General features: G+C 57.6%; 1 protein-coding gene across 1 annotated transcript; it reads right to left on the bottom strand.

Annotated features, from left to right (window-relative positions):
• Positions 1-1,031: 1,031 nt before the first annotated feature.
• On the bottom strand, positions 1,032-26,322 carry NADK (NAD kinase). Its single transcript, XM_080800672.1, has 12 exons — positions 26,139-26,322; positions 12,658-12,876; positions 10,945-11,028; positions 7,482-7,611; positions 6,581-6,689; positions 6,338-6,423; positions 5,384-5,486; positions 4,863-5,017; positions 4,541-4,640; positions 4,301-4,458; positions 3,541-3,623; positions 1,032-3,164 (listed from the first exon to the last, which is right to left on the bottom strand). Exons 2-12 carry the CDS (start codon positions 12,807-12,809, stop codon positions 2,984-2,986), a joined length of 1,341 nt encoding a protein of 446 aa, XP_080656798.1. The 5' UTR covers positions 12,810-12,876; positions 26,139-26,322; the 3' UTR covers positions 1,032-2,983.
• Positions 26,323-26,438: the final 116 nt, after the last annotated feature.

The raw sequence follows: 26,438 nt of genomic DNA, 5'->3' as shown, positions 1-26,438 counted from the left end.
CCAACCCTGAGCCAGCCCCTCTAGCCAGCTGATTCTGGCCCTTGCCCTCAAAGTGGGCCTTCTGCCACCAGAGGGGACAAAGCCCAGCCTGGGATCTGCACACACCGCCAGCTCGAATCCTGAGAACCTCTGGACGCCAGGGTTGAGCCTGGGTTCCTGCCCCACCCTGCTGCTTGTGGCACCTGTGCAAACTGACCACAGGTGCCTGTATTTCCCAGCCGGCCAGCCCAGACTGCAGAGGCCTCCTGGCCACTGGGACACCTGAGCAGTAAGGTGACTTGCTCCCACATGTGCCCCAGGAGAGCAGGGTCCCGGTCAGGGCAGGCCAAGGCCACATTCGGCCCCGGGAGGCTGATGCTCTAGGACTGGCCTGGGAGGAGGGACAGGGAGGTTGGGGGAGAGCTCAGCTGCTTCTCCCCTTCCCCCCAGGCCTCTGCAGATGGCTGGGGCACCCAGTGTCCTCCTGCATGTCTGCAGTGCTCAGCTGGGCTCCTGGCAAAGCCTTCCCCCACATTCACGGACACCTAGTCAAGACCATGTGGAATGGGAGGAGGGAGCAGGGGAGGAGAGATGAGTGTGGGCCAGAGCCTGGCCCATGCCCCCTGACCCCAACAGGCCTGGATGGAGCTGTGGGGAGGACTTCGAAGCCTCTGGGGGCTGCCGGTCTCCCAGAGCCCCTCTGGGGGTCCCCTTGGGCCAGCCCTCTGATTTACCTGGGAGCATGTCCTTTCTGTAGGCTCAAGCCCGCTCCGTCACCCAAGCCTCTGCTCTACCCTTCAGGACAGGTGGTGACACCCCGTTCTACACGCCTTCTGGGGAGAACACGTGCTGAGCCCCAGGCCTGATGGTGCCAATGGCAAGGCTGACGGGGGCACCTGGGATGGGATCCAACGTGGCGGCTGCCTGGGCAAGTCCCCTCTGCCTCACGCCTCCCAACGGCACACTCGGTGTCCGCAGACTCTAGAAGCCCGGCCTGCCTCTCTAAGCATCTCTGTGTTGGTTACAAAGGACCAAATAAAGTTGTCAGCCAATCCAAGTTTTTAAACAAGTCTGTTTATTGAAAGGATCTGAAAATATTGTAATAAGGCTTTCAACGACATCTAACAAATTTTCAAGATATTAACAATATGAAACATTAAGAATTTACTTCAAAAAATCCAAAGTTTTCTAGATCATTCCAAATCATGCTGCTTTCGGACTTGGTTAATACTTGCTTTTTTTTTTTTTTTTTTCCCTAAACCAGTGACCCAAATCCCAAATGCCACTGTCTTTTGGACCTAAAGCTGGGAGTTTTGGTTCGGACCCCTCTCAGCCCAAGGGAGGCTGGGCAGCAACCCTCTCACCGCGTCCCGCCCCTGCCGGATGGCCATGCGGGCCCCTCCCTTTCCAACTCCAGGCCGTCAGCCAAGAACCACCCGGAGGGCCAGAAGCCCAGAAGCATGGATGCGGGAGGCCACGCTCGGGCCGCAGAGCCTGCTCTACGGAGGCCCCTGGCTGAGGGTGGCTGCCCGCGCGGGCCCCCAGCCTTCCTATCAGCCCAAGAATGAGGCACGTGACCCTCCACAAGACGAAGCACAGGACCGTCCCTGTCACCCCAGAAGCGGGTCCAAGCAAAAAGGGCAGTTTCTGTCCCTTCTATAAAAATGGCAGCTCCAAGAGGAATCAGTTACTCAGAAACAGATGCCGAATGTAGGACGTCTGTCAGGCAACAACAACCAGGGGCCCAAGCCACACGCACTGAGACACGGCTCCCACCAGACCACACGGGCTCTGGGTCCCATGTGGCAAGCACACGTGCCCACGCCCTACGCAGCCAGCGGGCAGCGGTGCGGCCGCCGGAATGATGGGAGCTTCCTCGCGAGCCCAAGACCCACGGGGAGAAGCAAGAGCAGAACCAACACAAAACGTCCCCAACCACCTCTCTCCTCACGAACCAACGCGTCCCCGTCTTCTAGCTGCAGTCGCCAGTGCCACGGCTGCTAACCGAGAAAAGCACCCTCTCCCCCCGTGGGCCGTCACCCCCACGGTGAGCGCGCTGAACAGAGTGGTCCCAGCACACAGTGCCACACAGAACACGTGTAAACATTGGAGCAAGTAACAGTACAAATCCCGCTCCCTCTGTCATCTTCAAAGTGTGCACAATAAAATCTGCACATAAGCAGTTCAAAAAGCTTAAAATGATCTCTACAAAGTGTACACAGGACTGAAAATACCTTCCAGGGTGCAGAGGGGGCCGCCCCTGCTTGGTGAGGAATGTGCATGGGCCTGACCTCCCGCCGGGCCACCGCGGGGCTCGCACACCACAGCAGTGGGGGAGGGGAGGGCCTGGAGACCGAGGCAGGAAGGTGTGCCCAGAGGAGGTGCAGGGGCCGGGCAGGAGGGAGGGGGACCCTCCACGTATCAGCCAATCAAATACCAAACTGCTCTCTACAGAAGCGCCCCCTCCCGAGTCCTTTTAGGGGAAAAGGTGCAGGATTTAAGGGGAAAGTCGTGGCAGCTAAAGGAAGATTTTTGGCTACAAGACATTTATTTTCGACATGGAAAGACAGATCAAGCCATTCTGATCCCCTCTGAATTTCAACAGACTGACTGAAGCGCGAGTTTCCTGATGAGGAATCATGGAAGAGCACATCCGGCTCTGGCGTCCCGCCCTGGGACCAGGCTCTGAGGGACAGCACGGGCGGGCACCACCCGGTGTGGACTTCCGAGCCCCCACCAGCACTCACTTCTCTTGTTTAGAAATGCAAAAAGAAGTCAGATTTAAAATGTTAAAAATGGCTGATCTGGTCGACAAAAGGCAGAGTCCTGGCTCTTCCCCCCACCGGCTACAAAAGAAAGTGCTGTGACTTCTGATGCCTGCTCGGGGCTCACAGCGCACGTGCTCAGGTCGGCTCAGGTCGGCTCCCGGAGAGCGAGTGGGAACGAGGCAGCGGAGCAGCTTTGGGTCTCTGGGGTCCCTAGCGTGGACAGCAGGAGCTCAGGCCTAGCCCTCCCCCTCTTCCTCCCCCTCCCCCTCCTTCTCCTCCTCCTCCTCCTCCGTGAAGTGCGCCTGCTTCTTCCGCACGTTCCAGTGGAGACACTGCGCCAGGCTCTCGAACCAGTCGCTCACGGGGTCTCGGACGCAGATGGAGGGGAGCGGGTAGCAAGAGGTAGTGATGCTGATGCTGAGGCAGTGGGAGACACAGCACAGGTGAGCCCTTCCCCACGGCCGTGCCCACCCCGGCCCAGCTGGGGACCATCTCAGCTCCCGGGGCCTGCCCCACCCTAAGGACAGGTGCAGCTGGCAGGGCACCAGGGCAGGCTGGAGTGAGGGGCTGTGGATCTGTTGCCCCCAAGGTCAGCACAGACCATGGGCCAACACGCTTCGACCTGCGTGGGAGACCAGCTGCCCGACAGGCCTGCCCCCCCGCAGCTCTCAGGGCCAGGGCTCTGTCTTTGGGGCCTGCACAAGCCAACCGCACCAAGGGTATGAAGGCGGCAGGTAGGGCCTGAGTCCACCCCTCATTCCTACTCCTCACTCCGGCCCCAAGGCTCACACACCTGTCCCCATGGCGGATCTCCTGTCTCTTTCGTCCATCGAAGGACACCCATGCAGTGTTCCTTGCTTCTGGTGACAGCATGATCTGGAGGGGGACAAGCAGGACAGATGTGGGCTCTTGAGTGCAGCTGAGCACCTTGGACCCCTGCCCTGGGAGGGCAGCACTGGGCAGGAGGACTCTTGAAGGTATCCCTACCACCCACTCTACACCAAGGGCAGTTCCGGGCCATGAAGGTCTCATACTTTTGTCTCGCAGACACCAATCCCAGGAATAAGACAGGCAGCCATCAAGCCCAGTTGCCGACTACCCACCCAGGGCCAGGGACACCATCCAGGGGTCCGGCTCTAGTCCTCTCTCCCTGTGACCTGCAGATGTAGCCCTGCCTACCAGGGCTCACAGCCAGGGACATGCCGGCCCAGGGTGGACCAAAGTGGGGAGCGCGAGGCAGGCAAAGAACAAGACGGAGAAGCAGTGGTGGGCACCGGGTACGCCAGGACCACGTGCCGCTCACCTGCCCTCATCCAGTGGGGACCAGCCCCTCCCCCCAAGGGCCCGCAGCCCTGCTGGAGGGGCTGGCCCAGCTCTCAGTGCTGCACCTGGCCAGACAGACAAGGTAGAGAGTGAAGCCCCTCCCTGCACCCAGCAAGGTGGGTCCACAACCCCGCGGGTGCTGGGGTCACAGCCGGGGGCAAAGGGGGTGGGTCAGCGCGGCAGGGCCCAGGCAACATCTTAAACCATAGAGGGTAGAGGTGGACTCTGACCTTCAGCTCGACCCCCGCAGGGACCACGATAGGCCGGAATGACAACGAGTGGGGGCAGATGGGTGTGATCATGATGGCCGGCACGTTGGGGTGGATCATGGAGGCCCCGGCGGCGGCCGCGTACGCTGTGCTGCCCGTCGGGGTGGAGACGATCACCCCTGGTGGACAGGCCGCAGGGTCACTCTCTGTGGGCTCCTGTTCCCACCCCCCACCGCCGTGGGACCCCAGGTGGCTACCTACCATCACCCTGCACCGTGGTGATGAGGTGCCCGTCCAGGTAGACATCCACGTTGGACAGGTATGAGGAGGGGCCTCTGTCAATCACCACCTCATTCAGAACCTGGGGGGACAAAGTCACTGCACACAGGCAGGGGCCGGGCATGGTTGTCCTAGGAGGTGGGCCCCATAGGCACCTGCACTGTTCCTGGGCTCTGTGGGAGGTCCTGAGGTCAGGGGACCCCACCGGGCCCGGACCTGAGTCCCACCACCCTGTGCCCCTTCCTGAGGCCGTAGCACAGGCAGGGCAGGGCCTGGAGCCGGGGCAGGGCCCACGTCCACAGACCTGGTACTGCATGACCTGCTTCCCAACCTCCGCGTCCAGGCCCGCAAGCAGCACGCCGTTCTCGCTGATCCCGTTGGGCACCGCCATCTTCTTCCCTCTGAGTTCCTTCACGACCCTGACCTTCAGCCGGCTCCGAAGAACAACGGCCGCATTCCCTGGGGGCCAGCAGGGTCATGGCCAGGGAGGTTGGTGGGGAATGGGCAGTGGCAGCCTGCAGGAGGCAAAGACACCCCTGCCCGACCAGAGACCACCCTTCTTTTCCCAAACAGAGGGCAGAACCCGAGCCATCTGTAAATGCCAATCCACGGCTACGAACCAGCACACATGGCCACTTCTGCCAGTGACCCCCTCCAACTTCTCAGTGTGAGGAAAACAGTATTGGAACTGTTCGAAAATCTTAAATCTCTGAATCTTCAAGCACTTAAATGTTGCTCTACACATCATTACAAACCCCCAAGACCAAGTGAGGAGACAATCCCATGTTCAGAACTCCTTGTGAGTTCCGGAACATTCTGACTTACCCTGTATCACCTGAGTAACTTGGGACTGAAAGTTCTCAAAGTTGAAGGGGGTCAGGAAGCCCAGGGAACCCAGGTGGAACGCCATGACTGGAGGCACGCTGCCCTGTGAGCCAATGAGGCAGGTCAGTCAGCTAGCCAATCCACTCAAGAGCCACCCCACTTGTCCCCAGCACCGACGGACCACCCCCGCCTGACTGTTCCCGGGAATGGACAGGCACATGAGTGCACGGCCAGGGGCAGGGTGCGGGAGGCGGCCAGCAGGCTGAGACCAAGCGACCGCACACGAAGAGGTCAGCCAGCAGACAGGGAGGCCGGGAGGAGCGGACGCAGAGCTGATGCAGAGCTGATGAGAAGCCATGCGACAGGACCGACCAGCCTGCTGGCCGTGGAGACAGAGAGCGCTGGTCAGGCAAGGACACAAGCCACCACGCCAGAGCCTCCCCTGCAGAGCGAGGGCGGACTGCGGGCAGCCCCAGTGGGCTTCCAGGCAGACTCTCACCCTCCGGAGCCTCCACAGGCCTCCCGGGTACCCTGGAGGGTCAGCCTGGGGCCACCGCCTTCATCCTGCTGTGGGCCCCATCCCCTAGGCCACGAGGTGCCCGCTTCTCCTCGTGGGTGCCACGTGTCCGTGGATCGGCAGCAGCCCCCCCAGGCCCGTTTCGCCACCACTGCCCCCCTTCTTCCCAGCCGGTCCTGCTGGCCAGCCCGGGCTCCCCTGTCAGCAGCACTCCCGGTGAGGACGGAGACCCAGACAGGGCAGATGAGACACTTGGCATTATCTGCAGACATGCTCTATAGCCAAATAACCACACTAAAAGCTCTGTATTGGAGTAAGAAGAACGCAGACTCGGCGTCCCCGCGGCGTCAGGTCACGAGGTACAAGAAGGGGCGGAAAGCCTCCCCGGGAAATCACCTCCTCGTGCGGCACCGGGGCCGGAGCCCCGCACACCTCACCTGGAACAGTGAAGACGCGTAGAGCAGGGTCCCGTCCCCTCCCAGGCATATGATGAAATCGATCTGATTGGAAATGTCGTCATAATCTAGAAAACACAACAAACACAAGACAAGGTGTCTCGGCAGCCGTTGATGCCACAGGGCACTATGCCCACGATGAGGCAGGAGCGCTAGAAGCTTCTGCCAGGTCTGGGGCAGGGGTGCGAACACCTTCGGGAGTGACAGAGCCGAAGGCAAACTCACCTTCTCTGAAGGTGCAGAACTTCTTCTTGACTGGTCCGAAGTTGTCATCGCTCACTATGGCAGGGTCTTCCAGAACCTTCTTCTCCACATACACAATCATGTTGTTCTCCTGCAAGGGAGACAACAAGCGCGTCAGCCCCTCCACCCAGACCCGGTTCAGACCAGGCTGGTCTTCAGGGAAGCCTCCTCTTGAGCCTCAGGACTTTACAACGAGGAGGAAACGCATTCCTCAGGCCCAGAGGGCAGACTGCTTTCAACCTGCTCATGCAGATTTCCGTCCTCCTGAGGCCCTGTGACCCTCCGTTAGGGAAGTCACTTGCCTGAAATGGGCAGCTGCTGCTGCTGCTTTTTTTTTTTTTTAAAGATTTTACTTATTTAGGGGCACCTGGGTGACTCAGTGGGTTAAGCCTCTGCCTTCTGCTCAGGTCATGATCTCAGGGTCCTGGGATCGAGCCCCGCATAGGGATCTCTGCTCAGCAGGGAGCCTGCTTCCCTTCCTCTCTCTCTGCCTGCCTCTTTGCCTGCTTGTGATCTCTGTCAAATAAATAAATACAATCTTTAAAAAAAAAAAAGATTTTACTTACTTATTTGACAGAGACACACAGCAAGAGAGGGAACACAAGCAGGGGGAGTGGGAGAGGGAGAAGCAGGCTTCCCGCTGAGGAGGGAGCCCGATGCGGGGCTCGATCCCAGGTGCCCCTGAAATGGGCTTCCTGATTTGGTCAGCTCTGGGATCACAAAGCCAGAACCTGGCTAGGCGGCCAGCTCCATGCCCACCCCCACCCCGTGGCCCAGAAGAGCACAGAGCCCACTGAGCTCCATGGAGGAGTCTGGCCGGCACAGACGCGGTGGGGGTGCCGAGGGGGTTCTGGGTTGCCACCCCGCGACCAGGCTCACTCGCCTCCATCAGGTACACGCACAGCTCCTTGAAGGGCTGCAGTAGGCTGGCGTCCCGGATCTTCTTGACGACGAGAACACTCTTCGGGGACTTGTTCCACGTCAGCCGCTGGCTGGCAGGGTCCTGGATGTGCCTGCGAGGGGAGAGGAGCGTCCGCACTGGGACTGCGTTCCCTTGGGAGGACAGGCACAGCACATCCTCGGAGGCCTTTCTCCCAGGCCTTAGACCGTGTGCGAGTCCCACTAAAAACCTCCAAAACCATGACCCAAACCACCAACACAGAGGCTTGGTGTCTCATGTCCTCCATTAGTGAGCATCACTCACCCTTGCCAGGCATTTCCGCATGGGGAGGGGCCGCTCACGACACCCTCTGTGAGTTTCATTTTCTGCCCAGGTCACGTGCTGGCTCACAAGTGCGGTACAGCGGCTTCGGTCATAGCTTTTTGGTCCCACTTTGCTAACAACAGAAGTGTAGGGCACACCAGCCCCCCAAAACTCTCCCAACAGAGCACCTGCACTATAAACTTAATTTCTGCAAACTCAAAACTGAAAGCGAAATAATCCTAAAGTTGACTTTCAAAAGGCACTATGGCAAGAAAACTCCCTAAAATTAAAAACCAAGCACATCTTACTGAATCTTTTTACCATTTACATGATCCTCTTGGCCAATCACCTATCTGAAACAAAAAGTCCTGAGATCACCTTTAACAGCAGAGAGGCCGGACGCCGGGCGCCGCGCACTTCACTGAACTAGCTGGCGGCGCTCGGCTTTTCAGGGCTGGGTGTGGTGACACAGCCCAGCCACACAGGAGTCCGAGCGGGCTGTGGAAGCGGCTTGGCCCAGTGGGAGGAGCTGTCAGGGCTTCGTCAGGTGGAGGGGTGTGTACTCCCCAAACAGCGTCCCTGTGCTTGGCCGTGGGCCTCAGAAGCAACGTGGGCAGCTCACGGACCCTTGCCTGGGTCGAAGCCCCTTTGTGCCGACCCAGGCGTGCAGGGCCTATGGCCCCTCTGGCCCTGAGACTGTGCCCAGGCAAAGCCACCACAGTGTGTCCTGCACAGGCCTGGGTGTCAACTGTGATCAGCCTCCCGCTGGGTCACCACAAGGTGGGGATGTGACCCTTCCCCGGCATATAGGTCGTGGAGGCCGGACGGGAGAGGGAGGACGCCTGTGAGCTAACAGGTGCCCGACTGGAACCACTGCCTAGTAAGCCAAGGGCAACGACAGGTTGGCAACTCCACACATTTCAACATAAAAGAAAACACACACGCATTTGTGGTGAAATTTCAGACGGTAAATTAGGACGTAAAAGTTCTCTCTGATCTCTATCCTATCTTACTTTCGAGCATTAGAGAAGTTAGGTTAGGACACTCAGAGCCTCAGCCAGGTGCAGTGCTGGAAGGGGGCAGGTCCAAGGTGGAGAAAAGGAGCCCTGTCATCCAGAGACAGCAGCAGCCCCAAGAGAAGTGTCGGGCACAGGGGCGGGAAAGGGCAGACGAGGCTGTTCCTTCCTCAGCTCCAACCTGTAGCCCTAGGGACCCTTCAGGGGCATCTGCTGTTCTGCTTGGAGCACCTGCCGGAACCAGCCCGTCTAACCCACCTGAGGCTCACAAGGCCGACTCCCCCGCCCCCCACACAGCGACTGTGGCTCGGCTGGGAGTACAGGATGGCTAATCAAGGCTGGACAGTGAGAGGCCACTCGTGGTGGCACTTAGGCCGAGCAGAGTGAAAAGGAGAGAATAGGTCTGCCAAGACCGGGAAGTGCTGGGAGGGGCCCTTGGGCAGCTGGTGAAAGGCCAAGGGAGAGCCAGGCTGGGCCAGAGCAAACAGGAAGGCATGGGGCACGGGAGACGGCAGGGCTTGACACAGCAGCAGGCTGCTGGGGCTCTGGGTTTGGGGGCGCCGGGGGTGGGGGGGCAGGTTACCCATGTGGCTGCAGTGCAGGGCGGGCTGTAGGGTACTAGAGGGGCCGCATGTGGACAGGACCTGCCCTGAGCTTTGCAGTAACCAGCAGCCGCAGACAGCACCTGGATCTGGCAGAGACACTAAGACTTCATTCCTGCGCCTGTAAGATGTGGGACGGCCTTGTCGCTGGGTTTCCTGGTCACAGGACCTAGCAGTTTACACGGCACTCGCCTGGGGAGCCTGGAGGTGGCAGCACTGCACCAGCCACCTGGAACCGGTTCAGCCTGTGACCCGAGGCCAGGGGTCCCCACTGCCGGGGCTGCCTCCTGGGACTCCAGACAAGTCAGTCGAGGAGGCCCACCTGAGCCCACGGCTCTCACCCCTGTGCAAAATGTGGGATCCCCACAGCTTGCCCTGAAGGAGAGGAGCCTGTGAGGGCCCCTCAAAAGGCCTAGACTATAGGGGCTGGGGAGCTCCCACAGGTGCCAGGCAAAGGCTCAGGGTGGGATGGAATTCTGACTGTTTAACAGAAAGCACCAACGCCAGGTAAGTGATGTCAGCGCGTTTTCCTCAGACATGAAGCACAGCCGGACCACCGCACAGAGGCCTTTGCGGAGCTCCCGGCCTTCTGGAACCATGTGACTCTTTGGACGTGAGAAGTCAGACAGTCACTGAGTCCAGAGAAATGACCCTGATTGCTTCATTTTTATAGTTTCTCATCCAGGCACCACGGGGCCCCCGAAGACGCCCTGGTGGCCTGGGAGCACTCGTAACGCCTGCAAGGAGGCACCTCTCTCAAAGGTAGACGCAGAAATCTCAAATAGCCGACTGATGTCTGTTTTAAGAATAATTAAAGGAGGGGAGCCCGGGGGGCTCAGCAGGTGAAGCCTCTGCCTTCGGCTCAGGTCATGATCCCAGGGTCCTGGGATGGAGCCCCGCATCGGGCTCTCTGCTAGGCGGGGAGCCTGCCCCCGCCACCTTGTGCTCTCCCTCTCTCTCAAAAAAAAAAAAATCAAATCAAATCAAATCAGCGGAGAAGCATGTCTGACCCTATTCCTGTGTGAAATACATTGTTTCCGGGGCGTCTGGGTGGCTCAGTGGGTTAAAGCCTCTGCCTTCGGCTCAGGTCATGATCTCAGGGTCCTGGGATCGAGCCCCACGTCGGGCTCTCTGCTCAGAGGGAGCCTGCTTCCTCCTCTCTCTCTGCCTGCCTCTCTGCCTGCTTGTGATCTCTGTCTGTCAAATAAGTAAATAAAATCTTAAAAAAAAAATAAAAAGAAATACATTGTTTCCTCCTACACTTTTCATTGTCAAAATGAAACAGTAACTCTGAAGATAGCAGCTGAAGTAGCTAAAGCCATCCAGCTTCGGTGCCCTAGGAGCGGGACCGGCCTGACCCCCACGTGCCGGCGGGAAGGCAGAGAGGCCCGTGCCTGCTGGAGCCGTCGGATGCCCTGTGGCTTCCCTGACTAGAAAAGTGCACTTCTCACCCGGAGTCAGAACCTTCCCCGGTGCCGTGACCCCACGACAGCACAGGCCCCCACAGAGCCCCTTCGCACTCACATGATGGTCTGGGGGTTCTGCAGCACGCAGGCCTTTGGTCCAAACGTGGTCACTGGGCATGGCCCGTGCAGAGAGCGAGTCCTCCTGTGGGGAGAGGGGACACAGCCGGTGAGCAGACCTAATGGACCGTTAGACTCTAGAAGGGCTTTTAATCATAATGACTTTACGCCCATCATCTGCCCAGCATCCAGTGGCGGCCCCAGGAGATCCCGCCCTGGAGCGCCACACGCCGTTTGTATAGCATCAACAGTCGGAGAGTGCGCCTCAGAGAAAGGCCCCCAAACCAGGGCAGGTGCCCAGGCCCTACCCCAGGAACAGGGAAGACTCCCTCTGGGGACAGGCCTGGAACTCGGAATCCGAGCAGTCCCTCTGACCAAGTCTGTCTGGCGACTGGTCCTCCAGCCTATACTTGAGAATCAAAACCTGAGAGACCAACCCTTAATGACCTAGATGAAAATTCTAACAAAAGTGCTCACACTGAGTTGCACGGTCACTAAAAAAGATACTACTCGAATGGCCCAACTTGTCCAATAACTGAAATGTGACTCGGCCATAATCCAATAACCAAACGAAGCGACTGTGGCCAGCTCATGTCACAGGGACCACCTGGCTGGCCTGCCCCCTCCCTGCTCGAGAGGGCTCAATGCCCACCCTGGCACAGGCTGGAGGGAGCGACAGGGACATCCCCACAGTGATAGGGTAATGGAACGTGTTCAACCCCAAGGGCCTTGCCGTCGCCTTCTGCACCCAAAGACGGCCGAAGGGAGCAGACTTCATCTTCAACTGTCTCGTGGGGTCCACAAAATCTTCGAATTCAATGCAGACGAAACAGATTTTCTAGCTGTCTCGGAAAGGGCACCCGACCTCCGAGAGAGCCCCGGAGTCCAAGGAAAGCTACGGCTCACGGGCCCTGCACAGGCCCAGAAGAAAGTCAGCTTGCGGTGGGCCTCGCCAGCGGGCTCGAGGACCCGCGCGACAGGACACACGCCCGTCCGCCTCCTCCGCGGGGGCCCCCTCTGACCCGCTGTCGCCGCACCCCGCTGCCCAGCCTCGGAACTGGGGGGCCGTGAGCCGAGCCGCACAGGACCGACAGGCGGACGCAGCGCGGCTGGAACACAGAGCCCCGCACCACCGGGGAGCTGCGGCAGCACGGCCGCCCCCACGCACTCTAGAGCTTTCCACGCGGGGAGCGGCCCGCGCGCCACCCCCGCTCCACTCGCCACCGAGGGAAGGCGCTTCCCCCCGAAAGCGCCCTCGCGTCTGAGAGGTGGGACCCACTTGAGAAGCAGCATCGGCTCTGGCCGCTTCGGCCGCGGCCCCAGCAGCCAGGGCAGCGGCGCCACCAGCACAGCAGGCCCGGCCGGCCGCCTCGTGGGCAGCTGTTGCTCAAGCGCTTGTGCAAGAGCACGCGCTGCGGGGCACGGGCCGGGCCGGGCGCTTGCCCAACTCCCCTGCGGCCACACGCAGCCCCGTGCCAGCCCCGTCACCGCGTGGGTCCCGCCGCCGCGCCTTCAGGGGCCACCCACACGGCCTCGGACACCAAACGTCGGGGCGGGCTCTGGCTGAGAGGGGAAGGAAAGGAAGACCGTCCCGGGCGGGTGCCCCTGGGGAGCCGCGCCAGCTGGGCGCCGGCCGCTGCTCCGGGACACACGCCGCCGTGTCAGTCCGCGCGACCGCACACCTGACGGTGGCGGCTGGGGGAGGGCCTCGTACCTGAACTCTTTGGTGCTCGCCAGGGCGGGCGAGGCAGACAGGCTGCGGGACTTGGCCCGGCCCCGGATGGGGTGGTTGGGCCCCCAGTCCTCATCCCCATGGCACGCGGAGCAGCGGTACGAGGCCGGATCTGCGCTCTGCGCCTTACTCATGTTGACTTTCTTGTGTTCCGTTTCCACAGTCGGTAAACAAGGACTCCGATCAGAAAAACACTGATGCCTTAATTTAATAAAACAAATAAAGTAAATAAATATGCAGGCAGAAAACACTATATACACATAGACGTACCCGTTCCACCAGGAGACAAAAATGGCTGAAGCCCCGCCTGCTGAAGCACTTGAGAACAGTCTCTTTCTATCCCGAGACGGTTAAGAGCTCAGGGACCTGTGTTTCCAGTGCGCCCAGAAGACCTAAGGGCCGCAGGGTGGGAAGAGCTAGCGGGCTGCGGCCGCCGTACTCCTCCCCCAGACGAGCGAGGCCCGGCGCCGGCGAGAGGAGCAGTCACCGGTGGGGACACCGCACACCGCTGCGGGGCGAATCCCCGCAGGGCTGTGCAGCGTTAATCGCCCCTCGGGGCCGCAGAGCCGAACGGTTCACTCAGTAAGACAGACAAGCGGATACACACTGGACTCTAGGCCCTGCGAATGAGCCGATAAAACATCTGCCAAAACTGACCTCTTTTAGCCTCAAAGAAAACATCAATTTCCAAACACTAGTAAGGCAGAGAACCTTACCATCCAACCACAGTACAATACAATCAGGAAAAGACCAAAAAGTAGGAACAAAGAAAACAATCCTGCAACCACCCAGAACCGCCTCAACTTTGTCCCAAGCCTCTTGGGGCTCAAACCAACACGGCAACGCATCGAAAAGACCAGAATAGTATGAACACAAACCAAAGTCTATGCCGCCCCCGCTAAGGTGTGCTGGAGTTTTTGAGAAGAGTAACGAGCGGAGATTCTCATAAAGCTAGAAAAGGAATAAAATCAGTTTAAGAAAGGCAGAAGTGGCGACAAAGAGAGGTGGAAATCAGTACATTGAACATGGAAAAAGAAGGGTGGAGTTTGACGAAAACCCAGTGTAGATCAAGGGACCAAACGGGGAATTCTCCAAGGACAGGAAGGGCCACCACAGGGTCACGGCGAGGGTCCTGCAGCTACAGAGGCACCTGGACCTGCCCAAGGGGGAGAGAAGGCGGCGCAGGCTTGTCGCGGGTATGAGAAGGTGGCACCCAGGGGGAGCCAGCAGGATAACCAGCCACACAGCCCCCACCGCAGGGACAAGCGAGGCAAACGAAGGCCCCCAGCAGGGACCGGAGTGCACAGGAAAACCCCTGTTCCCAAGGAGAGGCTGAGGACGTGTCAGAGGATGACGGCCCCGCAGGAGGTGAACTCGGAGCGGCAGGGGCAGAAGGGACCCTCAGAGACCACAGACAAGCCCGGGCTTATGTGGCAGGAGAAAGGTGATGGCGCCCTGTACCCCTACCCTGGCCGCACCTTACAGCTACCGGAGGGGCTTCAGGAAATCATTCCCACACCCAGCCCGGACTGAAGGCATCAGTAGTTTTATGAGCTCCCACCCGGGGGCGCCTGGGGGGCTCAGAAGGTGAAGCCATTGCCTTCGGTTCAGGTCATGATTCCCGGGGTCCTCGGATCGAGCCACACCTCGGAGCCCCACGTCCCCCAGCCACACGTCCAGCTGCTTGCTCAGCAGGGAGTCTGCCTCTCCCTCTCCCTCTGCCCCTTCCCCCTGCTCACACACACTCTCTCTGAAATAAACAGATGAGCCTTAAAAATAAATAAATAGGGGCGCCTGGGTGGCTCAGTGGGTTAAAGCCTCTGCCTTCGGCTCAGGTCATGATCTCAGGGTCCTGGGATCGAGCCCCGCGTCGGGCTCTCTGCTCAAGCGGGGAGCCTGCTTCCCCCTCTCTCTCTCTGCCTGCCTCTCTGCCTACTTGTGATCTCTGTCAAATAAATAAATAAAAATCTTTTAAAAAAATAAATACATAAATAAATAAGCAAAAATACCATTTACAACAGCACTGAAACATAAGCTATATAAGGAAATAGTTGGCAAAAGAGGTAGAAAGCCTAACTCGAGTTATAAAGTCAGGCGTGGATGTAGTGCACGGCGTGTGGCTCTAGGAAACTGTAACGGAGCATACACCTGAACGTCGCTGCAACAAGAGCTGTCGCCCTAAGAACACGCTGTCTGACCGTGTGCTGATGGACGCTAACCAGACCCACCGCAGCGGCCACTTCCCGACGCATTCACATCGCATCAGCACAAGGCGCGCCTGAGACCGGGGGGCCGTGGATCAGTGGCGTCTCCCTAGGAGCCGCACAGAACCTGTACACCGGGGACTACGAAAGCTGCTGACAGAAATGAACGGAAGCAAATAAGTGGAGACAAAAGCACGTCCACAGATCGGAGAGGCTGACACTGTTAGATTTCAGTTCTCAAACTGACTTAGGCTCTCCACAATTCCCACACACAAACCCCTGCAGCCTCTTCTACAGAAAATGACGAACTGGGTGGCTCAGTCGGTTAAGTGTCCATCTCTCTCTTTTTTCAATTTGAGAGAGGGGGGGACAGAGGAAGGGAGAGAGGGAGCACCCGCAGGAGAGGCAGCGGGAGAGAGCATCCCGACCAGACCGCATGCTGAGTGCAGAGCCTGAAGCGTCCAACTCTTGATTTTGACTCAGGTCACGGTCTCGAGGGAGACCGAACTCCGCGCCATGCTCCACGCTCAGTGCGGACTCTGCTTGAGACTGTCTCTGCCTCTGTACCACCCCCCAACCCATGCTCTTTCTCTTTCTTAAAAAAAAAAAAAAAAGACAAACATTCTAGAACTCACATGGAAATGTGGACGACCTAGGCCTAGGATAGCTAAAAAGACTGAAAAAGAACAAAGTAAGACTAACATTTCCTGACTTCATGATCTACAGTCAAGCTACTGTACCCAGACAGCGTGGTACCGACACACACAGGCAGATCAAGGAAACAGAACAAATTCCAAAATGACGCCCTCACAGAGGTACAACCACCAGATTTTCTTTTTACATTAAATTTATTTGTAACTAAGTGATGCCTACACCCAACGTGGGGTTCAAATCCACAACCCGGAGATCAGGAGTCAAATGCTCCAACCGAGCCGGCCAGGCGCCCCTCGATCAACGGATCTTCAACAGACGCGCCAAGGGGATTCGACGGACAGAGCATCATCTTTTCCTCAAGCAATGTTACAAAAACTTGACAGCCGTGTCTAAAAGAATGAAGTCAAACTCCTTCTTCACCCCACCCACAGGCATTACGCACTACATTTTCTACAAATTGAGGGTCTGTGGCTGTCCTGCGCCAAGCGCATGTACCAGCACCATTTTCCCACCAGCATCGCTCATTCACTTTGTGTTTCTGTGTCACACTGTTGTAATTCTTGCAATACTTCCAAGTTTTTCACTATTATATTTGTTACGGTGGGCTGTGATCAGCGGTACCTGCTCTGGGGCACCACTCCCTTGCGCCCATTTAAGTCCGCCAACTCACGAGCGTAAGTGTTGTAGGTGTTTTGACACAGACCGGCTGGTCCAGCCCTTCCCCTTCCTCAGGCCTCCCTGGTCCCTCAGACAAGACAATACTGAAACTGGGCTGATCAATACCCTTACAACGGCCTCTAAGTGGTCAAGTGAAAGGAAGAGTGGCCCATCTCTCACATCACTTACCTGTTTTTTTAAAAGTAGGCTCCATGCCCAACTTGGGGCCTGAACTCATGACCCTGAGATCGAGAGTCGCACAGTTTATTGACCGAGCCGGCCGGCCAGGCCCTCTGCACGTCTCTCACTTTAAATCAAAGCTAGACATGACGCAGGGCTGTGAGGAAGGTTGAAAACCGAGATGGGCCAAAAGCGAGCCTCTTGCCCCAGTGGGCAGAGCTGTGAGTTCAAAGGAGAAACTCCCAAAGTGTCACTCCAGAGCACACAAAGACAAGAAAGCGAAACAGCCTTACTGCTGACAGAACCAGCCACAGTCTATGGCTTCTCGGCCTTTTGGCTAAGCTCAAGTGAAACCAGCCACAGTCTAATCCAAAGGAAAGCCCTGACTCTCCTCGACTCCGTAAAGGCTGAGAGAGGGGGGCAAGCTGCAGAGGGGAGCGGGAAGCCAGCGGAGGCTGGTGTGAACAGACAGCAGCCGTCTCCGTGAGGCTGAAGTACACGCAGAGAAGCACCTGCCGGCGCAGAAGCACTGTCAAGTTCTCCAGAAGGTCCGGCTGAAATCACCAGTGAAGGCAGCTTGCTCAACAGATTTTCAGGGGCGACAAAGCCGCCTGACTTTGAGAGAAGATGCCATCTAGGGCTGTCTTAGCCAGAGAGTAGAAGTCACTGCCTGACTTCAAAGCTTCAAAGGACAGGCTGACTCTCTCGTCAGGGGCTAACATAGCTGGTGACTTTAGGTTGAAGCCAATGCTCACTGACCACTGAGAAAATCCAAGTATCCTTAAGAATTATGTTAAGGAAAAAAAAAAAAAAAGGAAAAAAAAAAGAATTATGTTAAGAGAGGTGCGTGGGGGGCTCAGAGGGTGAAGCCACTGCCTTCAGCTCGGGTCAGAGTCTCAGGGTCCTGGGATCGAGCCCCGCATCGGGCTCTCTGCTCAGCAGGGAGCCTGCTTCCCCCCACCCCCCGCCTGACTCTCTGCCTACTTGTGATCTGTCAAACAAATAAAGTAAAATCTTAAAAAAAAAAATATTATGCTAAGAGTACCAGCCTGAACTCTAGAGATGGAACAACACAGCCAGGGGGTCTGCTTACAACGTAGCTGACTAAATTTTTTAAAAACTGATTATTGATTTGAGGGAGTGAGCGAGCGAGCATGCGTGTTAGAGTGTGTGGGGTGGGGCAGAAGAGAGGAGAGAATCTCAGGCAGACCGAGCAGGGAGCCCAACGCAGGACTCCATCCCATGACCCTGGGATTATGACCTGAACTGAAACCAAGAGCTGGACGCTTAACCGATGGAGACACCCAGGCGCCCTGGGTGACTGCGTATCTTAAGCCCACGGCCGACTGTTCAGAAAAAATTCTTTCAGGGGCGCCTGGGTGGCTCATTCGTTTAAGTGTCTGCCTTTGGCTCAGGTCATGATCCCAGGGTCCTGGGATCGAGCCCCACGTCGGCGGGAAGCCTGCTTCTCCCTCTCCCACTCCCCCTGCTTGTGTTCCTTCCCTCACTGTCTGTCTCTGTCAAATAAATAAATAAAATCTTTAAAAAAAACTCACTAAAAAAAAGATTCTTTCAAAATATTACTACTCACTGATAGTGTACCTACTCACTCAAGAGCTCTGGCGGAGAAGAGCACGCACGCCAACACAACGTCCATCCTGCAGCCCACGGGTCAAGGAGTAATCTCAACTCCCGAGTTACTGTTTAAGAAACGCATTTCATAAGGCGACAGCGGCCCTAGCTACGAATTCCTCTGGCGGATGTGGGCAAAGTCAATGGAAAACCTGGGAAGGATTCACCATCTGGATGCCACGAAGAACATTCAATTCATGGGAAGAGGACAAAATGCCAACAACAACAGGAGTTTGGAAGAAGCAGATTCCCACCCTCACGGACGACTCTGAGGACTCCGGGGGAGGAAGTCACGGCAGACGGCGGCCGCGAGAGAGCTAGAGCGGGACGTGGCGCCCGAGCAGGGACGGACCCGCGGACGGACGAGGAGCTGCTCCTGACGGACGAGCCGGGAAAGCGGCATCTTGAGGGGGAGTCTACGGTGCGGAAGCCGCGAAGGCTGCCGGAGTAACAGCGGACGACCGAGGTCATCCCGTGCGCGGAGTGCATCAGGCAGCGGCAGGGGAGAGAAGACGGACTCCAGGGCTGAAAGACGTCGTCCTGCGGGTACAACGCGATCAAACGGCATCGCCTGCCACAGAGACATCGTTTGTGCAAGAGTCAAGGAGGCAAATTTCATTAGTGTCTTATTTTAGGAAAGGACCGCGGCCACGGCAGCCTCCAAGTAGCTCCACTACCTGATCAGTTGGCAGCCCTCCCTGCTGCTCACATGACAGCTGGCATTTTTTAGCACTAAAGTTTGTTTGTTTATTTATTGATTAATTTGGCTCCCTGCTGGGCTCACGACCTGAGCTGAGAGCAACAGTCGGACACTTGGGGGCACCTGGTGGTCCTGCTGGTTAAGCATCCAGCTCTTGGTTTGGGCTCGGGTCATCTCAGGGTTGTGAGGCTGAGCCCTGCCTCGGGTTCCACGCTCAGCAGCATGTCTGCTAAGACTCCCTGGCCCTCACCCCACGCTCCAAAATAAATGATATTTAGGGGCACCTGGGGGGCTCAGTGGGTGAAGCCTCTGCCTTCAGCTCAGGTCATGATCTCAGGGTCCTGGGATCGAGCCCCGCATCGGGCTCTCTGCTCAGTGGGGACCCTGCTTCCCCCCTTTCTCCCTCTGCCTGCCTCTCTGCCTACTTGTGATCTCTGTCTGTCAAATAAATAAATAAAATCCTAAAAAAAAAAAAAACTTGATTGCTAGGGTGCCTGGACAACTCAGGCAGTTAGAAGTCCAGCTTTTTTTTTTTAAAAGATGCATTTATTTATTTAGTTATTTAGAGAGAGAGAGAGTATCAACATGGGGGTAGAGGAGCAGAGGGAAAGGAGAATCCCAAGCAGGCTCCGCACCCAGCACAGAGCCCAACGCTTGATCTCACAACTCTGAGATCATGACCTGAGCTGAAATCAAGAGTCCAACACTTAAACAACTAAGCCACTCAGGCGCCCCTTATTTTTTTTTTTTTTTTTTTAAGATTTTAAGTAATCCCTACACCCAACATGGGGCTGGAACTCACAACTCGAGATCAAGAATCATGCTCTCAGGGTATCTGGTGGCTCAGTGGGTTAAGCCGCTGCCTTCGGCTCAGGTCATGATCTCAGGGTCCTGGGATCGAGCCCCGCGTCGGGCTCTCCGCTCAGCGGGGAGCCTGTTTCCCCCTCTCTCTCTGCCTGCCTCCCTTCCTATTTGTGATCTCTCTCTGTTAAGTGAATAAATAAAATCTTAAGACTCACACCCTCCACCGACTGAGCCGGCTAGATGCCCCTCATTTGTGGCCTGTTTCCTTCCCCTTCTGAGAACGGAAGCTCCAGAAATTCTGTGTTCCTGAGGCTCTCCCGGCCTGCAAGGAGCCTCACCAAATTCACCTGGTTATTGCCAGCCAAGACAAGGAGAAGACAAGCAGGCAGCTGTATGTTTAAGGTCAGAGCTCTGGGGACAGGCTGGTCTGGGCACAGAGATCTGGGCCCCATCAGCACGTGGTGAGTGCTTACAGCCCTGGAACTAGATGGACTAGAACTAGAACGAAATGGACTCCCTAGGGGGTTGGGCAGGAGACCCAAGGGCTGAATCTGGGGCAGGCCCCCGTTGAGGAGCCACATGGAAGGGTCAGGAGAGAAGTCTGGGAGGAAACCGGCAGTGTGAGGTGGGGAACGCAAGAGCAGCGAGGATTTCAGGAGGCACAACCGGGGGCAGCACCAAGTGCCAGGACGGGAGGACAGAAAGGCCGTGCGGGGCCCAAAACAGTGCCAGGACAAACTGGTAATAAGAGATTCAAGATGGCAGAGTTTTGTTCAATATGTAAAAACAATTACGTGCATGTTTACCTCCTTACCGCGTTAAGAACTACGCAAAAGCTGCGTAATCAGTAACTTAACCGAGCTTCTTCTCTGTGCCCAGCACTGCCCCAAGTGCTTCTCTTTTGTAATTTACTTAGTCCTCACAAGGACCTGGGGCGCCTGGGAGGCTCAGTCAGTTAAGCCTCTGCCTTCGGCTCAGGTCATGACCCCAGGGTCCTGGGATCGAGTCCCAGATCGGGCTCCCCGCTCGGGAGGGAGTCTGCTTCTCCCTCTGCCTGCTGCTCTCCCTGCTTGCGGGCACATGCTCTCCCTCTCTCTCTCTCATTCTCTCTCTTTCTGACAAATAAATAGCATTTTAAAAATAAATATATGTTTATATAAAATAATAGTGTCATAATGCTGAATGGTTACAGACGGTGACTGCACTTATGTCGGTGAACACTGAGTGACCTACAGAAACTGCTGGGTCGACACTGTACGCCTGGAGTTAAAGGGACGCTGTACGCCAGCTATGATGAGAGGAAAACCCTCTAAGGGTCTGACATACAAGAGGAACCATCTTAGAGTTAAGTCAACAGGACTGTACGTAAACTTCGCTCAAACCCAAAGTCTGATTTACGGCCCCCACGCATGCACTGCACACCTGCTGAAGGAGCAGCCTAAGGAAAATCAGCTCGTCCTTGAGATGTCCGTCAACACTCCCACTCCCCGCATTCCTTCCCAACAAATTTGTTGCTCCTGCCTATGTGCTAATCTATAATCTTTTGAGCTTTTACAAGATGTAAAAAGTATATGATGCTGCAAAAATCATTCATTTCCTCGAGTGCCCTCTTCCCTATGAAGATGCATTTCCAGAGCAACTGTCCTAACTTGAGCTCAAATAAAACTTTTTTACTTCTAGAGATTCTTTTTTTTTTTTAGATTTATTTATTTGAGAAAGAGAGCGTGCACGTGCGCGAGCGCAGGGCGGGAGGGTCAGAGGGAGAATCTCAAACACACTCCCCGGTGAGGGCAGAGCCTGACCTGGTACCTGACCTCACAACCCTGAGTTCGTGACCTTAGCCGAAATCAAGAGTCACGGACTGGGCCATCCAGGCGCTCCAACTTTGACTCTAAAAGGTTTGTTCACTTTGTGTTGACAACTCTACATGAATTAAAACGAACACACTAACATTCTTTGCCAACAGAAGCTCAGCAAAGTAGGGGCAGCTTCAGTTGGGCGCCAGGGCCGAGGGGCCTCGCGGCAGCCTCACCTGCCGCCCTGCGAGGTGAGGCCAACCAAGTCCTCTCCGGACCCGCAGCTCCAGCGCAAGGCCGCTGAAACGCCTCACTGTGCAAGGGACTCGGAGCTACTTACTGCCAGGAAAGGACAAAAGAGGCACGTCAGTTAAAGGAGCCTACTAGGTGGGTTGTAACAGTGCGCCCTTTAAAAGGAAATAACCAGCACGGTCGGAACCAAAGACGTCTGAGAAAGGAAGGACAGGCTGACCGGTGACACACAGGCTAGCTACGACCCAAACACGGGTGAACGCAGGGAGGTGTGTGACTGCCACCTCAACGAGCGCAGCCGGGGCTGTGGTGTTCTCCCGCAGGTGCGCTGCCGTCCGTCCAAGAACGGAGGAGGAGCGGAGGCAGGGCTGCCTGCAGGAATATGGACCCTCATCCAAGACCAGGACGGCCGGCGAGCAGCAGAAACACATCCAGGCCCGGTGCCCACCCTGCCAGGTCCCAACCGAGCGCTCACCTCGTGGCACCTGACACACGCTCAAATGAGGCGCATGGGCGTGTCTAGGACACGGAGGACCAGGGTCACACAGCTAGGATGGGGCAGAGCTGGCATCTGGGCCCGTGCTCCCAAGCCCCTGTTCAAGGCCACGGCATACAGACGAGAGTTCCCGTGCAGCGCGTGGTGTGCTAAGCCGCATTTCAACCAGGCCCAGATCACCTTCCACCAGCTCCTCGCCCGGCCCGGGAGAAGTGCTGAGCACAAACCGGTCTGTGGCCGAGCGTGCGGGCGACGCCATCTCAGCTTCCAGGCACAGCTTAACAACTCGACCGCGCCGAGCCTCGGACACCTAGTGCTTTGTACCAGACAAACGTGCTCTGCTCAGGCTCACACGGTGATGCGCGTCAGTTATTTGGCCGTAAAGCTGGCGAAAGAAGAGTGAACCTCAACCTGAACTTCACACTTCCAACAAACATAAACACAAATCAAAATGGGTTATGTCAAGTGTAAAACACAACCTGTAAAACTTTTATTAGAAAATGTAGGAGCAGGCTGCCTGGCCGGCTCGGCTGGTGGAGTGCAGTCTTGGGGCTGTAAGTTCAAGCCCCACATTGGATGGAGAGGTTAACTTAAAAATAAAATCTTAGGGGCGCCTGGGTGGCTCAGTAGGTTAAGCCTCTGCCTTCGGCTCGGGTCATGATCCTGGGGTCCTGGGATTGAGCCCCGCATCGGGCTCTCTGCTCAGCGGGGAGCCTGCTTCCCCCCTCTCTCTCTCTGCCTGCCTCTCTGACTACTTGTGATCTCTCTCTCTCTGTCAAATAAATAAATAAATAAAATCTTGGAAAGGAAGAAAGAAAGAGAGAAAGAACGAACGAACAAAGGAGAACTTTCTCCTTTGACCTAGGACTAGAGAGAACTTTTTACACATGATGTACACAGTCCACAAAAGGTAACAAAAGAATCATCAATACACTGGACCTCACTGGAGCGAGGTGCTTGCTCTGGGGAAGACCCTGTGAAGAGAACAAACGAGCTACAGAGTGGGAGAAAGTGTTTGCAAAGGAGATATCCAGCCAAGGTCTTCATCTAGAATATGCAGAGAAATCTCAAAAGGCAAAAGTTTAAAAAGTAAAAAAATAAATAATCCAATTAGAAAATGGGCAAAGGACGGACGACGCCGAGGCCGTGCACACATGAAGCTCCGTGGCACTGGCCACCAGGAGATACAAATACCAGTGCCATGACACCTGCCGGGATGCTAAGACAGCCGGAGCCAGACTGCAGAGAAACCGTCACTCACTCGCACGCTGCTGGAGCACGAATGGCAGTCAGTCTGGAAGTTTGGCGGTTTCTTACAAAATCTTAAAAAAGAGAAGTACAGAACCCAGCAATTGCAAGGTGGCTTTTATCTCAGAGTAATAAAAACGTCTGTCCACATAAACACAGCTCGGGAGTGTTCCCAGCAGCTTCACGTGCAGTTGCCAGACTACAGCTGGCCACCCCAAGGTCTCTCTCTTTAAAAAAAAAAAAAAAAAAGCTACTATTCTATGGGTGTGTAAAATGAAGTCGGGGGGGTTACAAGGGTCTCTGCACTATTTCACAACTTCCTGTCAATGTATAATTATTTCAAAACAATAAAAAAAATAAACCTATCAGGCACCTGGGTGGCTCAGTGGGTGAAGCCTCTGCCTTTGGCTTGGGTCATGGTCCAGGGGTCCTGGGATCGAGCTCTGCATCGGGCTCTCTGCTCAGCAGGGAGCCTGCTTCCTCCTCTCTCTCTCTGTCTGCCTCTCTGCCTACTCGTGATTTCTCTCTGTCAAATAAATAAATAAAATCTTTAAAAATAAATAAACTATCAAAACTACAAAAGGCAAATATATTTAAAAATCTTCTATTACCCATTATCTAGAATCTGTTAATCTTTACTCACAAAAACTAATGTGATGACAAGGTTGTTCCAGTAGTTAACTGTTTGAAAAGGATGAGATTCGAATTCCATCCAAATTCATGCACCTTCCTAACAGGATTATTTTTTTAAGTTTCTTTTTTAGGGGTGCCTGGGTGGCTCAGTCAGTTGGGCATCTCACTCTGGGTTTCAGCTCAGGTCATGATCTCACTGCTGTAGATCGAGCCCCCCGTCGGGCTCTGAACTCGTGCAGAGTCTGCTTCAGAGTTTCTCTCCCCCTCCCTCCCATTGTCTAATAAATAAATAAAATCTTTAAAAAAAAAGTTTCATTTTTAAGTCATCTCTGCACTCAATATGGGGCTCGAACTCATACCCCTGAGATCAAGAGTGGCATACCCCGCCAAAGGAGCCAGCCAGGTGCCACAGCACAAATCTAATTTTATTTTATTTTTAAAAAGACTTTATTTATTTATTTGACGGCGATCACAAGTAGGCAGAGAAGCAGGTGGGGGGGGGGGAGCAGGCTCCCTGCTGAGCACAGAGCTCGATGTGGGGCTCAATTCCAGGACCCTGTGATTGTGACCTGAGCGGAAGGCAGAGGCTTCACCCACTGAGCCCCCCAGGCGCCCCACAAATCTAATTTTAAAAAACAACTCTGGCACTGGGGAATTTTATTAGGAGAAAAGTGTTGGGCAGCAACGTTTCCTAGAACTCACACATGGTGGGCAGGGGACAGGCGGAGATGACACCGAGAAACCCAAGACAGGAGTCAGACACACCCACAGACCGACGGGACGTCCGTGACATCCACGGAGAGCTCTCAGTTTGTACTGGTTAAAAACACTGAACGAAAAAGAAGAGCAATTTGGTGACAGAAACAGGAAAGTGCTGAACCTCACTAGCGGACGCGGAGGTGGGCAAGTGTGCGGATCGCCCTCCCCTCCTCCCATCCGCGGCGCCCAGGGCCGGCAAGGATGCGACGGCACCGGGCGCCCGCAGGGGCAGCGTGGGAGCCAAGGGAGGCCTTTCGGAAAGTCCTCTGGCCACCGAGCCAGGAGCCCGACCCGCAACCCCACGAGCGGAGCAGGTGGAGACGGGAGGGGCTGTGGCAGGCGCGCGGCCGAGGCGCAGCGGGGTCGGCGGCTCCGAGGGGAGCCGGCACCTGCCGTCGCGCGCCGCAACACGGTTCGCAGACACGCATCCGCGGGGCCCGCAGGCCGCTGCCCCAGCCGCCCCCGTGCGGGCCACTCAGGAGCCGGCGGCCGCGCCTCCAGCGGAACCGCGACGGGCTGGGCCCTCCCAAGCCTGGACGGCCAACGGGGCCTCGTGGCCTCGACAGGCGTGGGGAGGGCAGCGGCGAGGCTGCCGGAGGGGCCCTCGGGCGCGGCTCCCGCCTCTCCGGGGCGCCGGGGCTTCCCCCCGAAGCTCCCCCCGGCGACGGTCCGCTTTCAGGAAAGCCCCGGGACCTCGGGGCATAAAGACGCGGGGCCGGACCCCCAGGACGACCGACACGAGCGCCTGCGCCTGCCCTCGGCGGGGGAAGCCCGGGGAAACCGACGGCTGCTCCCCCGCGGCGGGGCCGGCTGCGGCGGGGCGCGGAGCAAGTCGGACGCAGAGCCGAGCCGCGGCGAGGGCTCCCCTCGGGCGGCACCGGCTCCCCTCGGGCGGCACCGGCCGCCGACCCTGCCCAGGCGCCGGCGGCGGGGGCAAAGGTCACAGCGAGGGCACGGCCGGGCGGCGGGACGGCGTCCGGGGAGCGAGTCCGCGGAGGGCGTCGTCCGCAGACGGGCGACAACTGCCCTCCGGGGCCCGGGGCGCACGCCCAGGCGAGCGAGCAGGTCCGCGGCGCGGGGCAGAGGCGCGCCCCGGGCGGGCGGGGAGCGGGAACCTGTTACTCAGAACCCCGGCCCGGGGCATCCGTCCGCTCGCGCCGGGCCGTGCTGCCGTCGCCAGGCGGGCGTCCCCAGCCACCGAGGGCGCGGCGACCCGCCTGCCCCCGAGGGCCCGACCCTCCCGGCTGCCCGCCGACCCGACTCCGGAGGCGGCCGGCGAGGGCGGCCGTCGCGCCCCCAGGCCCACACCCGGGCGGCGGGCAGGCCCCCCGCCCCCGCCCCCGCCCCCGGCCCCGGCCCCCGCGCTCCCAGGCCCCCGGGCCGCCCCGCGACCCCGGACGGCGGCGACCGCGGGCGGAGGGCCGGGCCGGCCGGCCGCGCGCACTCACCGTTCGCTGCCCGGGGCGCCTGCGGGGCCGTCCCGTCTCTGGGCCGAGCCCGCGGGCCACGCCGCCCCGCCGCCGTTCACCGTCGCTAGCCGGGCCCCGACGCCGCGGCCGCCCCCCGCCCCATGGCCGCCCCGCGCCCCACGGCCGCCGGGACCCCGGCGCCGGCCCGCCGAGCAGCGCTGCAGCCAGTGCGCACGCGCGCCCCGCCCACGCAAGCGCCCGCCCCGCGCGCCCGCCCCGCCCCACGCATGCGCCTCGCCCCGCCCCGCTCGCACGGCCCGCCCCCGCGCATGCGCCCCG

The sequence above is a fragment of the Martes martes genome (assembly GCF_963455335.1).
Source record: "Martes martes genome assembly, chromosome: 4".
Lineage (NCBI taxonomy): Eukaryota > Metazoa > Chordata > Mammalia > Carnivora > Mustelidae > Martes > Martes martes.
This window is presented reverse-complemented; position numbering and strand designations above follow the sequence as displayed.